The sequence below is a fragment of the Mytilus californianus genome, unplaced genomic scaffold, assembly GCF_021869535.1.
Source record: "Mytilus californianus isolate M0D057914Y unplaced genomic scaffold, xbMytCali1.0.p SCAF_16, whole genome shotgun sequence".
NCBI classification, from domain to species: domain Eukaryota; kingdom Metazoa; phylum Mollusca; class Bivalvia; order Mytilida; family Mytilidae; genus Mytilus; species Mytilus californianus.
The window spans coordinates 218,486-240,620 of NW_026262648.1; the positions used below are offsets into that span (position 1 = coordinate 218,486).

Below are 22,135 nucleotides of genomic sequence, written 5' to 3' on the forward strand. Positions count from 1 at the left end.
ATTTGAAAACCCTCTTTTTTAACAAAAAACTCAATAACACTAAAATAAAATTTTGAATCGTCATCAAAAAGTATACAGATCTTTAGATTAATATAACTAAGAAGTGTTTAAAGTTATAAGCAATAATAATTATTCGTTTTTGAGATACGGTGCGACATGTGAAAAAACACCCATGTTTTAGTTACAAAGTCCCGTAACTCTAAAAGTTTCAATCTTATTTTCAACAAAAAGTATTCAGATCGTTTGACCATCATAAGAAACAACTATATTCAATTTCATGAAATTTGGATAAGTTGTTCTCAAGTTACGGTGTGACATTTTTACGACGGACATACGGACGCCGGACATTTGTATACCATAATACGTCCCGTCAAAATTTTGACGGACGTATAAAAATGGCTTATAAAACTTTATGTTTTCAAATAATAAAAGATAAGAAGGGGTTAGCAGGCAAAATTTTAATGACACTACATGGATAAAAAAAGAGGATTCTCGATATCTGACTAAAAGTCAAGAACATTAGCAGTTATATATATATATATATCATCCTTCAGATTTTGTATAGTAATAAAAGAACAGAGTTCCACTGTCCCCTGCATTGCACATAATTAATATTTCTAAGGGGCATAACTCTTTTAAAAAAAGTTGATCAGCCACCATTATAGAGCTTGTACGAGATATTGCTGATATTAACCTATGGTATAAGTGTTATAAAAATTGGGCAAGAATTGTACCTATGAGAGCGATAAGAATGCCATTTTCCATAAATTTAATATTTCTAAACAGGCATAACTCTTTTTAAAAAAGTCAATCAGCCACCAATACAGAACTTGTCTAAAATATTGCTGATATTATTCTACAGTCTCTTGACGTATTTTTAAACTACTGTTAGTAACTAATAGATTTATAACAAATTTAAACTGCTAATCTCCTCCAATCAATGAACTTCATAGGGTTAACATCTGAATATGTTATATCAAACTAGAGGGGCTTCATAATAGTAAATTTATATATTATTTTGAAAGCAGCTCATTGGTATTGATTTCTATAAAATGATAAAATGAGAAGAAGTGTTATGATTGCAGTTACAACTATCCACCAGAACAAATTACATATATATATTAGCAACTATAAGTCACTGTAAAGCTTAGTCTTGATGAATTTTTATGCTTATCTCTCAAAATTTTCCTTAATCTACAATAATTGAAGTTTCTTGCAATCTTAAGACCTTCAAAACCATCTGATTACATCATACTCAAATTACACACATGAGTCTATCAGACTGTAAACTGTTTAAAATTGGTCCTGTTGTGTAATAAATTCAGAGGAAATCAGTGCTATCTCTTTCTTATAATAAATACTATTGACGTAACATTGTCTTTTGAAATCAAAGCCATTAAAAAGAAAACATCTCTTCCTTGAAATGACACTGCAAGTTAAAAATATTCTTATTCCGCAATAAAATTTATGTGTCTATCAAAATTATGATTTTAGAAACAACAAGAATCAATGTCAATAGGACACCATGGCCCACTCACATTATACTTTTATGTTCTGTAAACCATGAAGTTGGCTTCTAAACTCTTAATAATTATCATGTTATTGAAAAAGATCACATAATAATAAACAAGTGTAAATGTAAATATATATATATATATTTATTGAGAAACTACCCCTTTACATCAGGGAGCAAACACAAGCGGGTTATTAGTGTTTGCGTTCAAGATAATGTGATCAATACCTTGACCAAAATCCAAATCAGGACAGACAAACGGACAGACACACAGACCTGAAAACATAATAATTCCCCTCAATCATTTCATCATAGGCAAAGAAAAAAAAACCCACGAAGGACATAAACAACATTTATTTGTAATATATTTACATAACTGACTTGCAGTTGGGTAAACAATTTAAATCTATATATCTCCATGTACATTTCTAAATGGAGCTGACAATTTGTAAACAGAAACTATTAGATCAAAACATCTTGAATTCTTTTACAGTGAAATTGAGTGATAAAAATATTTCCTGATTTCTGAGATCCAAGATGATTTCTGCAAAAACAGATCTGTAGGACTGACAAAGTGTAATGATGTCAAAGACAAACTGACTTATTAAATGATCATATCTTCAATGTTTTATTCACACATAACTTTTATACATTTATAAAACTTTTAATGTCAGCTAGATCTTGATCCAAAAAATATTCAAATATTAAAAAAAAACTTTTGCAATTTCCCTAATATCTTTAATATCTAAACATTTCAATAGTGTTTGATAATCCATGATCTGTTTTTTTCCAATGTTACCAAGTTGCACCATCTTTTGTTTTATAGGGTTAATGCCCAGTAATTGAACACTGTTTATTTGTAGTCTATATATTATAATCTCTGAATATATCTCTTTAGTTATGATCAACTAGATGTCTTTTCTGTTAAAGATTCCAAGACTTTCTCAATGGCTTCTACTACCCTTGTTTCTTCTGTCATTTCTTTTGGCTGGTCAGTCTGAAAAAAGAAACAAAGAGTGCATGACTGACAAGACAATTTTTGGTTTTTTGAAATTGTTTCAATTAATTGTACATACAAGATGTCGTCCTCATTTTAAAGATATGGAAAAGTCAATATTTTGTGAACTTGCATGTAAAAAAACTGTTTATACCACATTTACATAAAATTCAGAATGGAAATGGGGAATGTATCAAAGAGACAACAACCTGACAAAAGAGCTGAAAACAACCCAAGGCCACCAATGAGTCTTCAACACAGCCAAAAAATCACCTGGAGGCAGGCTTTAGCTGGCCCCTAAACAGAAATGTGTACTAGTTCAGGGAAAATGGATGTCACAGTAAACTCCAAAACATATATAATTGAACAAAAATTAAAAATTATACAAGACTAACAAAGGCAAGAGGTTTCTGACAGGGATAGAAAAAAAAATGTGGCAGGGTTAAATATGTTTTGTGATATTTGTCACTGAATGGTAAATCCAAACATCTTTAACAATGAACAAAGAATATTATAATAAGATAGCTGGCTATAAGAGGTCACCAGTAAATATGGTAAATAGAAAAGTTTTCAAGTGTTTTAGTCTACCTTTGAAAATACAGTTGACGTGTAAGTCTTTCTGATATCAATCAAATGAATTAGAATATAGAAAATAATAATATTATACTCCTTGCTTCTGGAATGCCATGTTAACATACCTGATATCGCTCATTCAGCTGTTGTGCTGCCCATGCAGCATTTTTGATATTGTTTTGTTTCTCTTTGCCTCCTCCTCCTTTGGATGCTGTAACAGCTAGATTACTAGAGGACTACAAAATACAAATACATTCATTTGACAAAAGCGGTCTGGTTTATTAAAACAAATTTTGGATCTAAATTATTAAAGAAAAATAGACTTGGAAATAAATTCAAAAATTATTGCATGCATTTATTATTGCGATTTTGTCACTTAAGACCAAAATGCAATTTTAATTTTTGTGATATTGAGAAAAATCCTATTAAATTCATATAAAAAATTTCAAAATGTGAGTTTAAATTATTGCGATAATAACCATGTTCCTATTTTTGCAATAATAAAAACATCGCCATAAGTTCTGAATTTACAGCAATTTAACAATTTTTGAAATGATTAATTTTGTTAAAATCAAATGTAATGATAAATATACCATGTTGAAGAAAACTGGTGCTATTATAGTGTTGATCTACTTTACTTAGTACATGTAGTACCTATTATTCTAATTATTTGAGAAAAAGATAGTTTCTGTCATATAGAAATGTATGATTTACATGTGAGGACGATGTGGCAACACTTTTTTATCAAAGAATCTCAAAATGTTTGTTTTATTCAACACTTCAATCAGTGATTTGGCACTATAATGAAAATACTACAAAGTTTAAGCATTTCTGAATGTAACCCCAGTTTAAAACATCACACAATGATATTGGAAATATTGTAAAGAACCTACCTACGTTTAGTCAAACAATGAAAATAATCGTTTAAGGGGTAGTTTGTGAAAATAGAAAAAATAGAAAGTGGATTGATGTTTGGACACTGAGAAATAATATCAATTCCATAAATTCATCAAGCACATGTGTGGAGCACAACCTGCTAACCCTTAAAAGGCACCAGAGATCAACACTGGTTTTGTAGGGTTCATGTTGCTCTGTCTTTAATTTTACGTTGTGTTTTGTAGAATATTCTTTGTCTCAGAGTCGGTATTTTTTGTATTTTGCCATGGTATTGTCTGTTTGTCTCCGAGTCAGTATTTTTCGTATTTTGCCATGGTATTGTCAGTTTGTCTCAGAGTCGGTATTTTTTGTATTTTGCCATGGAATTGTCAGTTTGTCTCCGAGTCAGTATTTTTTGTATTTTGCCATGGTATTGTCAGTTTGTCTCAGAGTCGGTATTTTTTGTATTTTGCCATGGTATTGTCAGTTTGTCTCAGAGTCGGTATTTTTCATATTTTGCCATGGAATTGTCAGTTTGTCTCCAAGTCGGTATTTTTCGTTTTTTGCCATGGTATTGTCAGTTTGTCTCAGAGTCGGTATTTTTCGTATTTTGCCATGGTATTGTCAGTTTGTCTCAGAGTCGGTATTTTTCGTATTTTGACATGAAATTGTCAGTTTGTCTCAGAGTCGGTATTTTTTGTATTTTGCCATGGAATTGTCAGTTTGTCTCCGAGTCAGTATTTTTTGTATTTTGCCATGGTATTGTCAGTTTGTCTCCGAGTCGGTATTTTTAGTATTTTGCCATGGAATTGTCAGTTTGTCTCCGAGTCGGTATTTTTCGTATTTTGCCATGGTATTGTCAGTTTGTCTCCGAGTCGGTATTTTTCGTATTTTGCCATGGTATTGTCAGTTTGTCTCTGATTTATAAGTATGAAAATCACTTTGGTATCTTCTGCCTCTGTTCTATAAACTTACAAGAAATAATCCGTACAAAGCTCTAACATTTTTAGGATTCAGCTTTATGGCCTGGGCATAATACGATCTTGCCATGGCCATACTTTCTGGATCTCCCATGGTATATTTTATCTGTAAACAAATAACAACTATGATAATTACATGCATAGGGTGAAAATATAAGGTCAGTCCTGAGACCCAAAACGCACACTTTTTTTGGCGAAACAACTTCTCTAATGTAAATAATGTTGTGCAGTCTAGACATGCTCAGAAATGAAATACCAAAAAACGTAATGACATTCCAAAGATACAATTCTATTTTAAGTTGGCGTTGCTGTTTTGCTATGTCTTTGGCAGAGGTTGAAGCAATCGTAGACTTGTTAGTTTTTTCATAGTTTTCTATTTGGCAATGTGATTGACAGTTTTTCTTTACTTTAAAGTTAATGATTTCTGCTTTATATCTTCTCCTTCTGTTTTTTTATTTGCCAACGGCACAACAGGATCTGAATTTTTTGCCGAAATTCAAAGTTCTTGTAAATTGTTCTTGAAAAGTTACAGGGCTCATATTTATATAAAGCAGAAGTTACATTTTAAAAGATTTACAAGACAAATCTATTCTCAACCTAACCCGAATAATTCAGTCGTTATATTCCACTGCTCTGCGATGGCTACATTAACGCCTGAAGGCTTAGTCAATGAAAAATCGTCAAAAATCATTCGGAATTAGCTCGGGATTTACCTATCTCGATAACATTTAGTTATTAGCTGATTGGCTCTCTCACAGAGAGCTACAATCAGAATCCTGGATTCGTGACACGTTTTTATCGTATAAAGAGTTCAGGCCCTTGCGAGTGGGAGAGTCGATCACGGGGAGGGACTGAATTATTCGGGTTATTCTCAACCTACCTCAGCAAATTTCTGATAAAACAAATGGTTGTGTGGATTTGACATAATTAATTCTTCCATACAATAACAAGCTTTGGAGTAGTCCAACTGTGATAAATACAAATCACATAACTCCAACCAACCTTCAAAATCTGTCATAAATCTGAAGAAAAAAAACACAGAAAATATCCAATAGTTTAGAACCTGTTAGTACAAAATTTAAATTAACATAGCAAAGGTTATTCCATTCAAAAAAAAAAAACTCACTACGGACATATGACTGAGGACCAAAAATAAAACTGGTTAAACTTTAAAGTTGCATTTTTAAGGCGGTCATGCATAGAAGAAATTTCATTTTACTATTCTAAGAAGTGGGAAGGGTGTGCTTGAATAAAACTATGCTCAATTTACTTACTGTTCTAGATATTTATTTAACAGGTCAATAGCTTTAGTTACTTCATTCTGTTCCTTAGCTATGGTTACCAGTCTTTTCCTTACAAACTGAAAGTAAAAATTCAAACTCTCAAGCTTCTAAGAAAAATATTTACATTAAAGTTTCTCAGGCAAGAAAACTACAATTAGTTTCAACAAGTCTATATCATTTTATTTAATACAGAAATAAAGCTTAGAATTGATGCAATATTTTTTGATGTCTTCTATTCTTTTTTTCCATATTCTTGTTTTTTATTAAAACGCTAGATAAAATTCAAAATTGTTTGTGTGTCTGTTTTATTGATACGTACTGCACGTTATGTATTCATATATAAACTTACAATCCTCAAGATAAAAAAATTTGGGATGAGGGTCTGGATGGGGTTTACAGAATAGAGTAAGTAAGTGAGTAAGTAAATAGTTTATTATAGTGTCACGATCCAATATACATCATCATATACAATATACAATTAAAAAGTTCTTCTCTTATATATAAAGGGGGAAATTGGATCAATACTACAGAAAAGTGGGCCAAAAGTATAAAGAATACAGAAAAATAGGCCAAAAGTATAAAGAATACAGAAAAATAGGCCAAAAGAAATAAAGAATAGTGAATAACAGGGTGTTAAAATATAAGGAGGCCTAAAAAATAGAAAGAACAGAGAAAATGGACTATAAATTTAATGAATACAAAAACTGGGGATTCCAATCCAGACCCCCATTCAGACCCTCATGCATCATGTGTATGTATAACAGTAAGTAAAAATCCACAGAATCTGCCGTGCTTTCTAAATAAATTTATGTCTTACCATGTTAGATTCATCTTTGTCGATAATTGCCTGGTATACTTCTTCAGCTTTCACAAATCTGAAAAATAAGTTCAGTGATGGGATAAAATCATGACTAAGGTTAAAGGACATTGAAGGATAACAACTCTTTTTATTGCAGGGTTTACAAAACAAAGTTGTAATAATACATATACAATATATGTACATTGTCGGAAAAAATAAAATTTATTTGTATGAGCTTTAGAAACAGGACGAAAAGCGAGGCTTGCCAAGCTTTTCTCCTGTTTTGCAGCGAGTACAAATTTTTTTTATATTTTCCGACAAATGTACATATATTGTTTTTATCCTGAAATTTACACACCAACACTTGAAACTTTAGTTGTTTAAATATAAGTCATTGTCTCTAATTTTTCAAAGAAATCGACATAGTTTAAACGTGGACCCCGAAGAGGACCCCAAATTGAACTGGTACGCAAAAAGAAATATCCACATTACCGCTTGCTCAACATGGAAGAGGGATAACAGGAGACTTTATTTGTATAAATACAAATAAAGTAAAAATTTATTTGTGTACCTGTTATTTGTACAATAGTTGGCTGATTGCAGGATAAATCAGGTGTTGCATGATACAGTATTAAATGGGGGAAAACATAAACTGATGCAGTGTGAAGTCATCCTTGCCTGAATTTCTTGGAACTTCATTCTCAGATTTTTTAAATCTACAAAAATTCTCTAGTGACACTTTGTTAAAATATTTGTTCCTAATTACATGTAAACCTTTGACCTAATCTTTAAAGTATACCATTTATTTTAAAATCATTGTAAATACAGGGATATTTATAGGGGGATGAGAATATTCTGAGAGTTAACATGTCACAATAATATATTATATATCTATTGTATCTAAGATTGGCTTTTGTATGTGATGCTGTGTTAGCACTAGAGATAAATGTATTATCTATTAAACATTATGGTTGAGTCTCAATTACTATAGTTGAGGACTCTAGTCAGAGTTTTGATTCAGGGAGTCAACATGCCAAAATCCAATTTTTATGATGTTACTCTCCATTGTAGAGTAGAAAATTTTGCAAATTATGCCAGATTCCAAATGAAACTGAGGGATTCATACCTCATCAAGGCAATTACAGAGATATATATATAAAAAAAAAACATCTTTATAATTTCTTACTTTTTCTCTGCTTCATATCTCATTCCTAATAATCTTTTAACTCTGACTGAATCTGGGAATTTGTTGTGTAGTAATTCTAAACAGATCTACAAATATAAATAATAATTATCAAAGGTTTTATTTTGTAAATACTCAATAAAATATGTTAAGTAAACAGTATACATTTTTCCTTTGTACATCACAACTGTTGAAAATCCATACAGGATGAAAATCCATACAAGATGAAAATCCATACAGGATGAAAATCCATACAGGATGAAAATCCATACAGGATAAAAATCCATACAGGATGGAAATCCATACAGGATCCAGTATTGAATAATCATTTTCCGTCAAGCAGTTACTATGCATGTGTTGATCAGTTGTAAGCTGGAACTACTTTAATTAAATGTTAAGTTAAATCAAACATAAATTTCAAAGCCTTATATTTTTAAAGTTTCCATTAGTCCAAATAAGATAGTATGTGCGGTTCCAGTTACATCTGAAAATGAAGTTAGGGTAGTTAGGGTTTTTTTTGTTTTTTGTTCTTTTTTACATTGAATCTATGGGAGGAACATTCTGACATTAACAGTGCTTAATGCAAAATGACAAAAAAATTTCTTTAGGGTAGGCTTTTATTAAGACTAAAACGTTGGGTAGGTAGGGTAACTGGAACCACACATATATTTTTATTTGGCCTTCGTTAAAAAATGTTAAAGCAAGAATCTGACTCAGTACATTTGTACAAATCTAACCTAGTTAAAATTTTATTATCAGTTTAATTGGTATATCTGCTTCTTTTGCATGTTTAATAAAATTGGAATTGATTGTCCACTTTACACAAAACCGAAATGTAAAATACAAAGTACAAACAAATCAAACTATCAACTTTCGTTTTTGAAAATTCCATGGCATTATAGATACCATGATCAATTAGAAATATGCATAACACAATATAAACACTATCAGAATACAGTCCCATGTTTGGAATAATGAATGAATCAGAAAGTAGGGGATGTGTTTAAAAAATTTCCATATTTATGTGAAGAAATTATTCACTGTCACATAAAAAATAGCAGTCTTTGGCGGTATTCAAGTTGTTCAATCTTATTCAGTTTTCTGTGTCATGTTTTTTTTTTTAAACTGATATGTTTGATGGGGTTATACTATATACATCACTTCTTTATGTACATTTCTCTTGTTCTTACTCAATTTATCCCTTTCATGACCTGTTGTTTATTTTTTTATTTGAATTCAGTTCTTCATTGGTCAAAATACTATTATAAAGTCAAATTTTCTTGCTTTCCTTTGAAATTCCTATTGTGACGCCATGAAAAAAGGTGACCATGCCTGATGACGTCATGTAGAAAGAACACATCTTTTTGTAGGATGTCCGAAACCACACACATATGATGAACTCTATCTATTCTGACATATTGTGGCATTTTACAATGTTTTATGTACTCTATATATTTTATGGTCTACAAATAATTTATGCTTTTATTTGGTCTTACCTCAGATAAATCTAGTCTTTGACAATCCAGGGCAGCAATACAAACTTGTTCATATACAGTCCATACTGAAATAAAATTACATCAAACAATTATTTGAACTATTCAGATGCAGTGATTGTCATGCAGAGTTTTTATTTGTTTAGGGCTATTCCATTAAATGTATGTAGGTAGGAAGGGACTTTCAAAATATCCCTACAACCAAGAACCATTTTTTAGAAATTTTGCATAATGGTAATAGACGCATACTGAATAAAATGCTTCGCTGGGCGCAGCTTGATACGACCGCAGAGGTCGAACCCTGAACAGTTGGGGCAAGTATGGACACAACATTCAAGCTTGATACAGCTCTGAATTTGGATTGTGATTAAATATTTGACACAGCATAGGTTTCTGACACAGAAAGAATGTGGTCTAAGAACTTCAATTTTTTTAATTTACCTATTATGGTCCAATGTCCAAAATCAAAATACATGGTTAGATTCAGCATATCAAAGAACCCCATATATTCAATTTTTGTTGAAATCAAACAAAGTTTAATTTTGGACCCCAACTTGGACAAACTTGAAAACTGGTCCCATAATCAAAAATCTAAACACATGTTTAGATTCAGCATATCAAAGTACCCCAAGATTTCAATTTTTGTTAAAATCAAACTAAGTTTAATTTTGGACCCTTTGGACCTTAATGTAGACCAATTTAAAAAACGGGACCCAAAATTAAAAATCTAAAAACACGGTTAGATTTGGCATATCAAAGAACCCCAATAATTCAATTTTTGATGAAATCAAACAAAGTTTAATTTTGGACCCTTTTGACCTCAATATGAACCAATTTGATAGCGGGGCCTACAAATAAAAAAATCTAAATACATGGTTAGATACAGCATATCAAAGAACCTCATATATTCAATTTTTGTTGAAATCAAACAAAGTTTAATTTTGGACCCCAATTTGGACCAACTTGAAAACTGGGCCCATAATCAAAAATCTAAATACATGTTTAGATTCAGCATATCAAAGAACCCCATATATTCAATTTTTGTTGAAATCAAACAAAGTTTAAATACTGGACCCTATCTTGGACCAACTTGAAAACTGGGCCCATAATCAAAAATCTAAACACATGTTTAGATTCAGCAAATCAAAGAACCCCAAGAATTCAATTTTTGTTAAAATCAAACTAAGTTTAATTTTGGACCCTTTGGACCTCAATGTAGACCAATTTAAAAAACAGGACCCAAAATTAAAAACCTAAATACACGGTTAGATTTGGAATATCAAAGAACCCCAATAATTCAATTTTAGATGAAATCAAACAAAGTTTAATTTTGGACCCTTTTGACCTCAATATGAACCAATTAGATAACGGGGTCCACAAATAAAAAATCTAAATACATGGTTAGATTCAGCATATCAAAGAACCCCATATATTCAATTTTTGTTGAAATCAAACAAAGTTTAATTTTGGACCCCAATTTGGACCAACTTGAAAACTGGGCCAAAAATCAAAAATCTAAATACATGTTTAATTTAGATTCAGCATATCAAAGAACCTCATATATTCAATTTTTGCTAAAATCAAACAAAGTTTAATTTTGGACCCTTTGGACATTAATGTAGACCAATTTGAAAACTGGACCCAAAATTAAAAATCTAAATACACTGTTAGATTCGGCATAACAAATAAATAAATGTGATCAAAGATTTTACAAATCTAATGCGCCATACTGTGCAATTAAAGATTACTTCTTGAAATTTTTCAATATTTGAAATTTGAAAAAAAAATAATATTTGAAGAATAATTCTTTTTAATTTCTGAAATCTGAAATGAGAAAAAATTGGCCCCCCACAATTTCTTTTTATCCCCCCCCCCCCTTTTTCCCCCAAAAAAATTCTTTCCCTCAAGATATGGTCATAATCTCAATTCAAATTTCCAATGGAGTTGGCAACCATAATTACCCATTTAAATTTACCATAGTGCTAACTTAATCTATTTTATAATAGAATTAATAAAAATATAGTGTCAAATCTTTCATATGGATTTTTTTGTAAAAAAAAAAGATGAAAACATTTGCAGATATTTTTACTGGTCTTCCTTTATAAATATGCATTTCTTTAAACATAATTTAAAAGCAGTGTAAGGGAAGTAGCCAAAACATTGTATTTGGATTACCTCCCTTACACTGTTTTAGATTATCTTTATTGTTCATTAACCATTACTTTATACATAATTTAAAAGCAGTGTAAGGGAGATAATTTCAATGATGTATTTGATTTATCTCCCTTACACTGCTTTAAATTATGTTTTGTACTAAAGTATTTGTCCATTAACCAGGACAACCTTGTTTTTCCCCCTTTTTTGCCCCTAATTCCTAAACGGTTTGAGCCATAACCCCCCAAAGCAAATCCTAACCATCCCTTTGTGGTATGGAAACTTGTAGTATAATTTCAGAGAGATCCATACACCGTTCCACAGTTATTGTCTGGAAACTAGAAAATGCTCATTTTTGGCCCCTTTTTGGCCCCTAATTCCTTAACTGTTGGTACCATAACCCCCAAAATCAATCCCAACCTTCCTTTTGTGGTATTTAACCTTATGGTCAAATTTCAAAAAGATCCATTCACTTAAACTAAAGTTAGAGTGCGAAAACCAATATGTATTCGGACGACGACGACGACGACGACGCCAACGTCATACCAATATACGACCACAAAATTTTTTTGCGGTCGTATAAAAATGGGACCCAAAATTAAAAATCTAAATACACGGTTAGATTTGGCATATCAAAGAACCCCAATAATTAAATTTTTGATGAAATCAAACAAAGTTTAATTTTGGACCCTTTTGACCTCAATATGAACCAATTTGATAGCCGGCCCACAAATAAAAAATCTAAATACATGGTAAGATTCAGCATATCAAAGAACCCCATATATTCAATTTTTGTTGAAATCAAACAAAGTTTAATTTTGGACCCCAATTTGGACCAACTTGAAAACTGGGCCAAAAATCTAAAATCTAAATACATGTTTAGATTCAGCATATCAAAGAACCCCATATATTCAATTTTTGTTGAAATCAAACAAAGTTTAATTTTGGACCCCAACTTGGACCAACTTGAAAACTGGGCCCATAATCAAAAATCTAAACACATGTTTAGATTCAGCATATCAAAGAACCCCAAGAATTCAATTTTTGTTAAAATCAAACTAAGTTTAATTTTGGACCCTTTGGACCTTAATGTAGACCAATTTAAAAACGGGACCCAAAATTAAAAATCTAAATACACGGTTAGATTTGGCATATCAAAGAACCCCAAGAATTCAATTTTTGATGAAATCAAACAAAGTTTAATTTTGGACCCTTTTGACCTCAATGTGGACAAAGTTGATAACAGGGCCCAAAAATCAAAAATCTAAATACATGGTTAGATTCAGCATATCAAAGAACCCCATATATTCAATTTTTGTTGAAATCAAACAAAGTTTAATTTTGGACCCCGATTTGGACCAACTTGAAAACTTGGCCCATAATCAAAAATCGAAATACATGTTTAGATTCAGCATATCAAAGTTCCCTAAAAATTCAATTTTTGTTAAAATCAAACTAAGTTTAATTTTGGACCCTTTTGACCTTAATGTAGACCAATTTGAAAACGGAACCAAAAATTAAGAATCTAAATACACGGTTAGATTCGGCATATCAAAGAACCCCAATAATTCAATTTTTGATGAAATCAAACAAAGTTAAATTTTGGACCCTTTGGACCTCAATGTGGACCAATTTAAAAACGGGGCCCAAAATCCAAAAACTTAATACACGGTTAGATTCAGCATATTAAAGAACCCCAAGAATTCAAGAATAAAACCCCATTGAAATTGATCAAGAAATAAGCAATTTATACGAAGTATCTTCTTTTGCACAATACTGTGCAATTGAATATTTCTTGCTATTGTGCAATACTGTACAATTGACAATTTCTTGCTATTGTGCAATATTGTGCTATTGGATATTTCTTGCTATTGCGCAATACTGTGCAATTGAAGATTTCTTGCTATTGCGCAATACTGTGCAATTGAAGATTTCTTGCAATTGTGCAATACTGTGCAATTGAAAATTTCTTGCTATTGCACAATACTTATTATATAATAATTTACACATCCTGTTTGGTGTGTATCTCCTACCATATCATTATTATTTGCTTTTAAATATTAATCAGAAATAACCAACTTAAAATGGAAAATTTTAAAAGAAAAAAAAAAGGAAAAAAAGAAAAAAAAAGAAAAAAAAAAATCCCCCCCCCAAATTTTTTGAACCCCCTTATGATTCATCACCCCCAAACTCAATCCCAGCCTTCCCTTTGTGGTATGGTACCTTGCAGTACAATTTCAGAGAGATCCATACACTTGAACACAAGTTATTGTCTGGAAACTAGAAAAATGCTTATTTTTGGCCCCTTTTTGGCCCCCAATTCCTAAACGTTTCGGGCAATTACCCCCAAACTCAATTCCAGCTTTCCCTTTGTCATATGGAACCTTGTAGTACAATTTCAGAAATATCCAAACACTTACACACAAGTTATTGTCATGAAACTAGAAAAATGCTTGTTTTTTGCCCCTTTTTTGGCCCCTAATTCCTAAAATTTTGAGGCAATTACCCCCAAAATCAATTACAGCCTTCCCTTTGTGATATGGAACCTTGTGGTACAATGTCAGAGAGATCCATACACTTACACACAAGTTATTGTCTGGAAGTTACAAAAATGCTTATTTTTGGCCCCTTTTTGGCCCCTTATTCCTTAAGTGTTGGTACCATAACCCCCAAAATCAATCCCCACCTTCCTTTCGTTGTATTGAACCTTATGGTAAAATTTCATGGAGATCCATTCACTTAAACTAAAGTTAGAGTGCGAAAACCAATGTGTCTTCGGACGACGCCGTAAGACGCCAGACGACGACGACGACGCCAACGTCATACCAATATACGACCAAAAAATTTTCAATTTTTGCGGTCGTATAAAAACTAAATACACCGTTAGATTCAGCATATTAAAGAACCCCATGAAATCAAGAATAAAACCCCATTGAAATTGGTCAAGAAATAAGCAATTTATAGGAAGTATCTTCTTTTGCACAATCCTGTGCTATTGGATATTTCTTGCTATTGCGCAATACTGTGCAATTGAAGAATTCTTGCTATTGCGCAATACTGTGCAATTGAAGATTTCTTGCTATTGTGCAATACTGTGCAATTGAAAATTTCTTGCTATTGCACAATACTTATTATTTAATAATTTACACATCCTGTTTGGTGTGTATCTCCTACCATATCATTTTTATTTGATTTTAAATATAAATCAGAAATAACCAACTTAAAATGGAAAATTTTAAAAGAAACAAATAAAATGCTTCGCTGGGGCGCAGCTTGATACGACCGCAGAGGTCGAACCCTGAACAGTTGGGGCAAGTATGGACACAACATTCAAGCTTGATACAGCTCTGAATTTGGATTGTTATTAAATATTTGACACAGCATAGGTTTCTGACACAGAAAGAATGTGGTCTAAGAACTTGAATTTTTTTAATTTACCTATTATGGTCCAATGTCCAAAATCAAAATACATGGTTAGATTCAGCATATCAAAGAACCCCATATATTCAATTTTTGTTAAAATCAAACAAAGTTTAATTTTGGACCCCAACTTGGACAAACTTGAAAACTGGGCCCATAATCAAAAATCTAAACACATGTTTAGATTCAGCACATCAAAGAACCCCAAGAATTCAATTTTTGCTAAAATCAAACTAAGTTTAATTTTGGACCCTTTGGACCTTAATGTAGACCAATTTAAAAAACGGGACTTAAAATTAAAAATCTAAATACACGGTTAGATTTGGAATATCAAAGAACCCCAATAATTCAATTTTTTATGAAATCAAACAAAGTTTAATTTTGGACCCTTTTGACCTCAATATGAACCAATTTGATAGCGGGGCCCACAAATAAAAAATCTAAATTCATGGTTAGATTCAGCATATCAAAGAACCCCATATATTCAATTTTTGTTGAAATCAAAAAAAGTTTAATTTTGCACCCCAACTTGGACCAACTTGAAAACTGGGCCCATAATCAAAAATCTAAACACATGTTTAGATTCAGCATATCAAAGAACCCCAAGAATTCAATTTTTGTTAAAATCAAACTAAGTTTAATTTTGGACCCTTTGGACCTCAATGAAGACCAATTTAAAAAACGGGACCCAAATTAAAAATCTAAAAACACAGTTAGATTTGGCATATCAAAGAACCCCAATAATTCAATTTTCGATGAAATCAAACAAAGTTTAATTTTGGACCCTTTTGACCTCAATATGAACCAATTTGATAGCGGGGCCTACAAATAAAAAATCTAAATACATGGTTAGATTCAGCATATAAAAGAACCCCATATATTCAATTTTTGTTGAAATCAAACAAAGTTTAATTTTGGACCCCAATTTGGACCAACTTGAAAACTGGGCCCATAATCAAAAATCTAAATACATGTTTAGATTCAGCATATCAAAGAACCCCATATATTCAATTTTTGTTGAAATCAAACAAAGTTTAAATACTGGACCCTATCTTGGACCAACTTGAAAACTGGGCCCATAATCAAAAATCTAAACACATGTTTAGATTCAGCAAATCAAAGAACCCCAAGAATTCAATTTTTGTTAAAATCAAACTAAGTTTTATTTTGGACCCTTTGGACCTCAATGTAGACCAATTTAAAAAACAGGACCCAAAATTAAAAACCTTAATACACGGTTAGATTTGGAATATCAAAGAACCCCAATAATTCAATTTTAGATGAAATCAAACAAAGTTTAATTTTGGACCCTTTTGACCTCAATATGAACCAATTAGATAACGGGGTCCACAAATAAAAAATCTAAATACATGGTTAGATTCAGCATATCAAAGAACCCCATATATTCAATTTTTGTTGAAATCAAACAAAGTTTAATTTTGGACCCCAATTTGGACCAACTTGAAAACTGGGCCAAAAATCAAAAATCTAAATACATGTTTAGATTCAGCATATCAAAGAACCTCATATATTCAATTTTTGCTAAAATCAAACAAAGTTTAATTTTGGACCCTTTGGACATTTATGTAGACCAATTTGAAAACTGGACCCAAAATTAAAAATCTAAATACACTGTTAGATTCGGCATAACAAATAAATAAATGTGATCAAAGATTTTACAAATCTAATGCGCCATACTGTGCAATTAAAGATTACTTCTTGAAATTTTTCAATATTTGAAATTTGAAAAAAAAAAAATATTTGAAGAATAATTCTTTTTAATTTCTGAAATCTGAAATGAGAAAAAATTGGCCCCCCACAATTTCTTTTTATCCCCCCCCCCTTTTTCCCCCCAAAAAATTCTTTCCCTCAAGATATGGTCATAATCTCAATTCAAATTTTCAATGGAGTTGGCAACCATAATTACCCATTTAAATTTACCATAGTGCTAACTTAATCTATTTTATAATAGAATTAATAAAAATATAGTGTCAAATCTTCCATATGGATTTTTTTGTAAAAAAAAAAGATGAAAACATTTGCAGATATTTTTACTGGTCTTCCTTTATAAATATGCATTTCTTTAAACATAATTTAAAAGCAGTGTAAGGGAAGTAACCAAAACGTTGTATTTGGATTACCTCCCTTACACTGTTTTAGATTATCTTTATTGTTCATTAACCATTACTTTATACATAATTTAAAAGCAGTGTAAGGGAGATAATTTCAATGATGTATTTGATTTATCTCCCTTACACTGCTTTAAATTATGTTTTGTACTAAAGTATTTGTCCATTAACCAGGACAACCTTGTTTTTCCCCCTTTTTTGCCCCTAATTCCTAAACGGTTTGAGCCATAACCCCCCAAAGCAAATCCTAACCATCCCTTTGTGGTATGGAAACTTGTAGTATAATTTCAGAGAGATCCATACACCGTTCCACAGTTATTGTCTGGAAACTAGAAAATGCTAATTTTTGGCCCCTTTTTGGCCCCTAATTCCTTAACTGTTGGTACCATAACCCCCAAAATCAATCCCAACCTTCCTTTTGTGGTATTTAACCTTATGGTCAAATTTCAAAAAGATCCATTCACTTAAACTAAAGTTAGAGTGCGAAAACCAATATGTATTCGGACGACGACGCAAGACGACGACGACGCCGGACGACGACGACGACGACGACGACGACGACGACGCCAACGTCATACCAATATACGACCACAAAATTTTTTTGCGGTCGTATAAAAAGGAAAAAAAGAAAAAAAAGGAAAAAAAAATAAATCCCCCCCCAAAATTTTGTGAACCCCCATTATGATTCATCACCCCCAAACTCAATCCCAGCCTTCCCTTTGTGGTATGGTACCTTGCAGTACAATTTCAGAGAGATCCATACACTTGAACACAAGTTATTGTCTGGAAACTAGAAAAAAATGTGTTTTTTGGCCCCTTTTTGGCCCCAAATTCCTTAACGTTTAGGGCAATTACCCCCAAACTCAAACCCAGCTTTCCCTTTGTGATATGGAACCTTGTAGTACAATTTCAGAAAGATCCATACACTTACACACAAGTTATTGTCATGAAACTAGAAAAATGCTTGTTTTTTGCCCCTTTTTTTGCCCCTAATTCCTAAAATTTGGAGGCAATTACCCCCAAAATCAATCCCAGCATTCCTTTAGTGATATGGAACCTTGTGGTACAATGTCAGAGAGATCCATACACTAACACACAAGTTATGTCTGGAAGTTACAAAAATGCTTATTTTTGGCCCCTAATTCCTTTACTGTTATTACCATAACCCCCAAAATCAATCCCAACCTTCCTTTTGTGGTATTGAACCTTGTGGTAAAATTTCATAAAGATCCATTCACTTAAACTAAAGTTAGAGTGCGAAAACCAATGTGTCTTCAGACGACGCTGGACGACGCCGACGACGACGACGCCAACGTCATACCAATATACGACCACAAAAATTTTTTTGCGGTCGTATAAAAATGACTTTTTACCCTTTCTACCCTCCCACATACAGTTTAATGGAATAGCCCTTATATTAATCAAGACTCTAAGTCACTAAGCTAAAAAAAAATTATTGAAATTCCAACCAAAAATGTTTTTTTAAATTCTAGTGAATAAAGATTTCTTGGTTTGCTTTCATGCTTAATCATGTTAATAAAACAGATGAAATTCATTTTAGTTCAGAGATCTTTCTATATACATGATATACAACTATAAAGATGAAAAAAACAAAACTAATCAGTCTTTCACCTTTTTTATTACATTGTTTACTTTTTTAAATTCTAAAGTCCTATCACGACCATCATGACCATGTGATCCACACAGATTTTCTTACATCATTGATGTTAATATACTGTAAGATTGGACATTTGTTTTTTATCATAGATTTTTTATTTGTATATTTATCATGTTTATAGTATTACATTCATCTCCAAGCTTTTCTCTGTGATTCATCAAACATTCTTCCCAAAGACGTACTACCAGTTCACTGTCTCGAACATGATCTTCTCTTAATCGTCTCAGACAATCTCTGGAACCTAAAAACAAAAGTTAATTAGTTACAACAGTAAATCTTTTGTGAATTTGATGTATTAAAGAGTCCTAATGATAACAATTATTTCAAATAAACACAGAGAACTACTGTTAACAGGGTTAATGAAGACTAGGTCCTCATAATGGATGCTCCAATATAGATAAGACACTTTAATTGTTGATAAAATTATATTGATCAACTTTATTAAAAGAAGAGGGAATTAGGTATGCATTTTCTCTAATATTTGTGCCATTTTCACATTTCTTGATCGGTGTTAGAAAAATATTTCTCCTCATTAGTGAAAATTCTGCAAATAATTGGTCGGAATTTATTTATGAGGTCAAATTTTCTTGGTTTCTTCTGAATTTTCCTATTTTGGTGTCATGAAAAAAGGAAACCATGCCTGATGACGTCACGTAAAAAGAACACAACTTTCTGAAAATCTTTGAAAAAAAAGGATACAAATAATTAGAGAAACAGATTCCAACGCTTATAAATCATGTATTACAATATTTCTCCACTCTCAACAGTTAAATTTTAATTATTTAAAAAGCTTGGCAAGCCTCGCGCTTTAAATGTTAAAATTTAACTGTCTCGAGTGGAGAAATATCATCACACACTTGTTGCAGTGGTTGAATTCTCTATATCTTCCTCTCTTCCTGAATATGCACAAAGATAAGTGATGTTCAGGATTTACTACTATGCATACAATGAAGCTATGAATATGCAATACTAACTAACTAATAAACAAATACACCTTTTTCAATATTTGACTGCCATTACTAGACATCAGGTTCCCGTAAAATTTGGACTTCACAATAAAATTTCTGGAACAACAATAGAAAAGTTATTGTTGTATAATGTCAAGTCAAGTGTATGAAATTTTCTGGTCAAGTGTCAGAGATTCCCCAAATTATAGCGATATGGTCTATGGTTAGTATAATTTGGCATATATCCACCTACAGAATGTCATGCCTTCATGTAACGTGCAAGAGATTTATGGAAAACTTTGATCTCAACTTACTCAACATGCTCAAGATGCATTTGTTTGTGGTGTGTTGACTGTTGTTGTTTTGCGGAATCATTGACATAAAATGATATGTATAACTCACAGGCACTTGTTTCTATCCATGGGAAGGTCGACTATCCATTTATATAAAGCAGTTATGGATCATGGGATAGTCGACCTTCCCATGAAAATATAGAAGCAAGTGCCTGTGGACCGACAGCTAGGCAATATTCCCCGATCGGGAGACAGTCTCCAGATCTAGAGATGTCTCCAAATTGGGAGACATGGAATAATGTAATTTGTCTCCTGATTAGGAGATTTTCTCCCAATCAGGAGACACAATATGATTTATTATATATTATATAAACCTGTGCTGGCACAAAAAAGTAGACATCAGCAGCTTTTTTAAATAACATTTTCGGAGAGCTGACGAAAAAGATCGGTAATTTACCACTGTTCCAGAAAGGTGCTCCGTAGATTTTTTAAGTTATTGCTTCCCAAAGACATAAAAAGATACATGTAATTTAAACATTTTCTCTGGTATCTTGTTACTTCCATTCAATTATTTGTGTACATGTTACTAAGTTTCTGTGCCTCCCATTGATCGTCGGCCATATTGCTGTTGGGTGTGAGCCAAGGCTTGACCTATAATGGCTTACTTTTATAAATTAATTGTGACTTGAATGGAGAGTTGTCTCATTGGCACTTATACCACATCTTCCTATATCTATATACATTCCTAAGATCTCTATGATATGAAAAGGGTGGGGTAACAGAACCCCAGCAACACCCCCATATCAATTAAGTACTGAAGTCCTTTTTTTCATATATATTTCACTAAAATTCAAGCGACTGTGCTTTTATGTACAGTGTATATCTGGTATTAAAGGGTAGGTTTTTTCACTGCCGAACACCACCTCAAACCGCAACACACCCCAAAAGTGAATTTAAACTATGAAAAAAACAATAATGTGTGTCAATTAAAGCAGAAAACTGTTGAATTTGTTGATTTTTTATCACAATTTCAAAGAATAAAACGGAGAATACACAAATTAAAAAAAAAAAAAAATTTCTTGTGTTCGACAGTGTTCATATGGTTGGTTACTCTCCTATTCTTTACGATGTTAAAATTCTGTCTCATTTCATTTTATTTGTTAATCTTTTTACTTAATTACAACAAAAGTAAAAATAAATTAAAAAAAATTATAAAATAGTATAATTATGGGTGTTCGGTGGTGTTTTGCAGTGTTGATGACTCTTTTACTCTTTTGGGTGTTATTAATTGGTCTCGTTTCCTTTTTAGTTGTTAACCTTTCTATTAAAATACATGAAATGGATAAGATAGCATAATAAAATATTGTTTTTTTCGGGGTTGAAATTGAAAAGACCTACCGGGTATTAAAGGCTGTTATCCTGATTTTGACATTAACGTTGTCTCAAAATCGAGATACATCCGACTACATTCATGATCTTCAGTATGTTTTGTATCAATTTGTCTCCAGATCGGGAGATTGTCTCCAAAATTATATGAAAACTGTCTCCCGATCCGGAAAATTATATTGCCTAGCTGACCGGAGTGTGGTACACCATCTCGGTCCCGTTTTTTCATGTTTGAACGAAAACAAAAGCGGATTTGGAAAATCTTAGATTTACAACAGACAATTTGTTTAAATGGAGAGCTTTATCTAAGATACGAATGATGGACAGTTAACAGTAAAGTGTAAATAATACCTTCCCAGTTTAACCGGCGAGCCATCGATTCAGAAAATAAATTAAGTTATCTCCCTTCCGGAAATCTCGGAACTCGTCCG

At 32.0% G+C, this 22,135-nt stretch overlaps 1 protein-coding gene across 1 annotated transcript; it reads right to left on the reverse strand.

The window, feature by feature from the left end:
• Positions 1-1,852: 1,852 nt before the first annotated feature.
• On the reverse strand, positions 1,853-22,122 carry LOC127726027 (ER membrane protein complex subunit 2-like). Its single transcript, XM_052233323.1, has 10 exons — positions 22,056-22,122; positions 19,206-19,319; positions 9,701-9,765; positions 8,208-8,293; positions 7,040-7,097; positions 6,214-6,299; positions 5,820-5,961; positions 4,935-5,045; positions 3,209-3,319; positions 1,853-2,510 (listed from the first exon to the last, which is right to left on the reverse strand). The coding sequence occupies exons 1-10, from the start codon at positions 22,078-22,080 to the stop codon at positions 2,418-2,420; spliced, it is 891 nt and encodes a 296-aa protein (XP_052089283.1). The 5' UTR covers positions 22,081-22,122; the 3' UTR covers positions 1,853-2,417.
• Between the last annotated feature and the right edge of the window lie 13 nt (positions 22,123-22,135).

Excerpts from the sequence above, each read along its gene's own strand:
- LOC127726027 (XM_052233323.1), bottom strand. The coding sequence starts at position 22,080 with ATGGCTCGCCGGTTAAACTGGGAAG. Across the intron at positions 9,766-19,205 it reads AGAAAAGCTTGGAGATGAAT|TATGGACTGTATATGAACAA; the intron begins GTAATACTATAA and ends ATTTTATTTCAG. Across the intron at positions 3,320-4,934 it reads CTTTGTACGGATTATTTCTT|TCCTCTAGTAATCTAGCTGT; the intron begins GTAAGTTTATAG and ends TGTATTTTGTAG.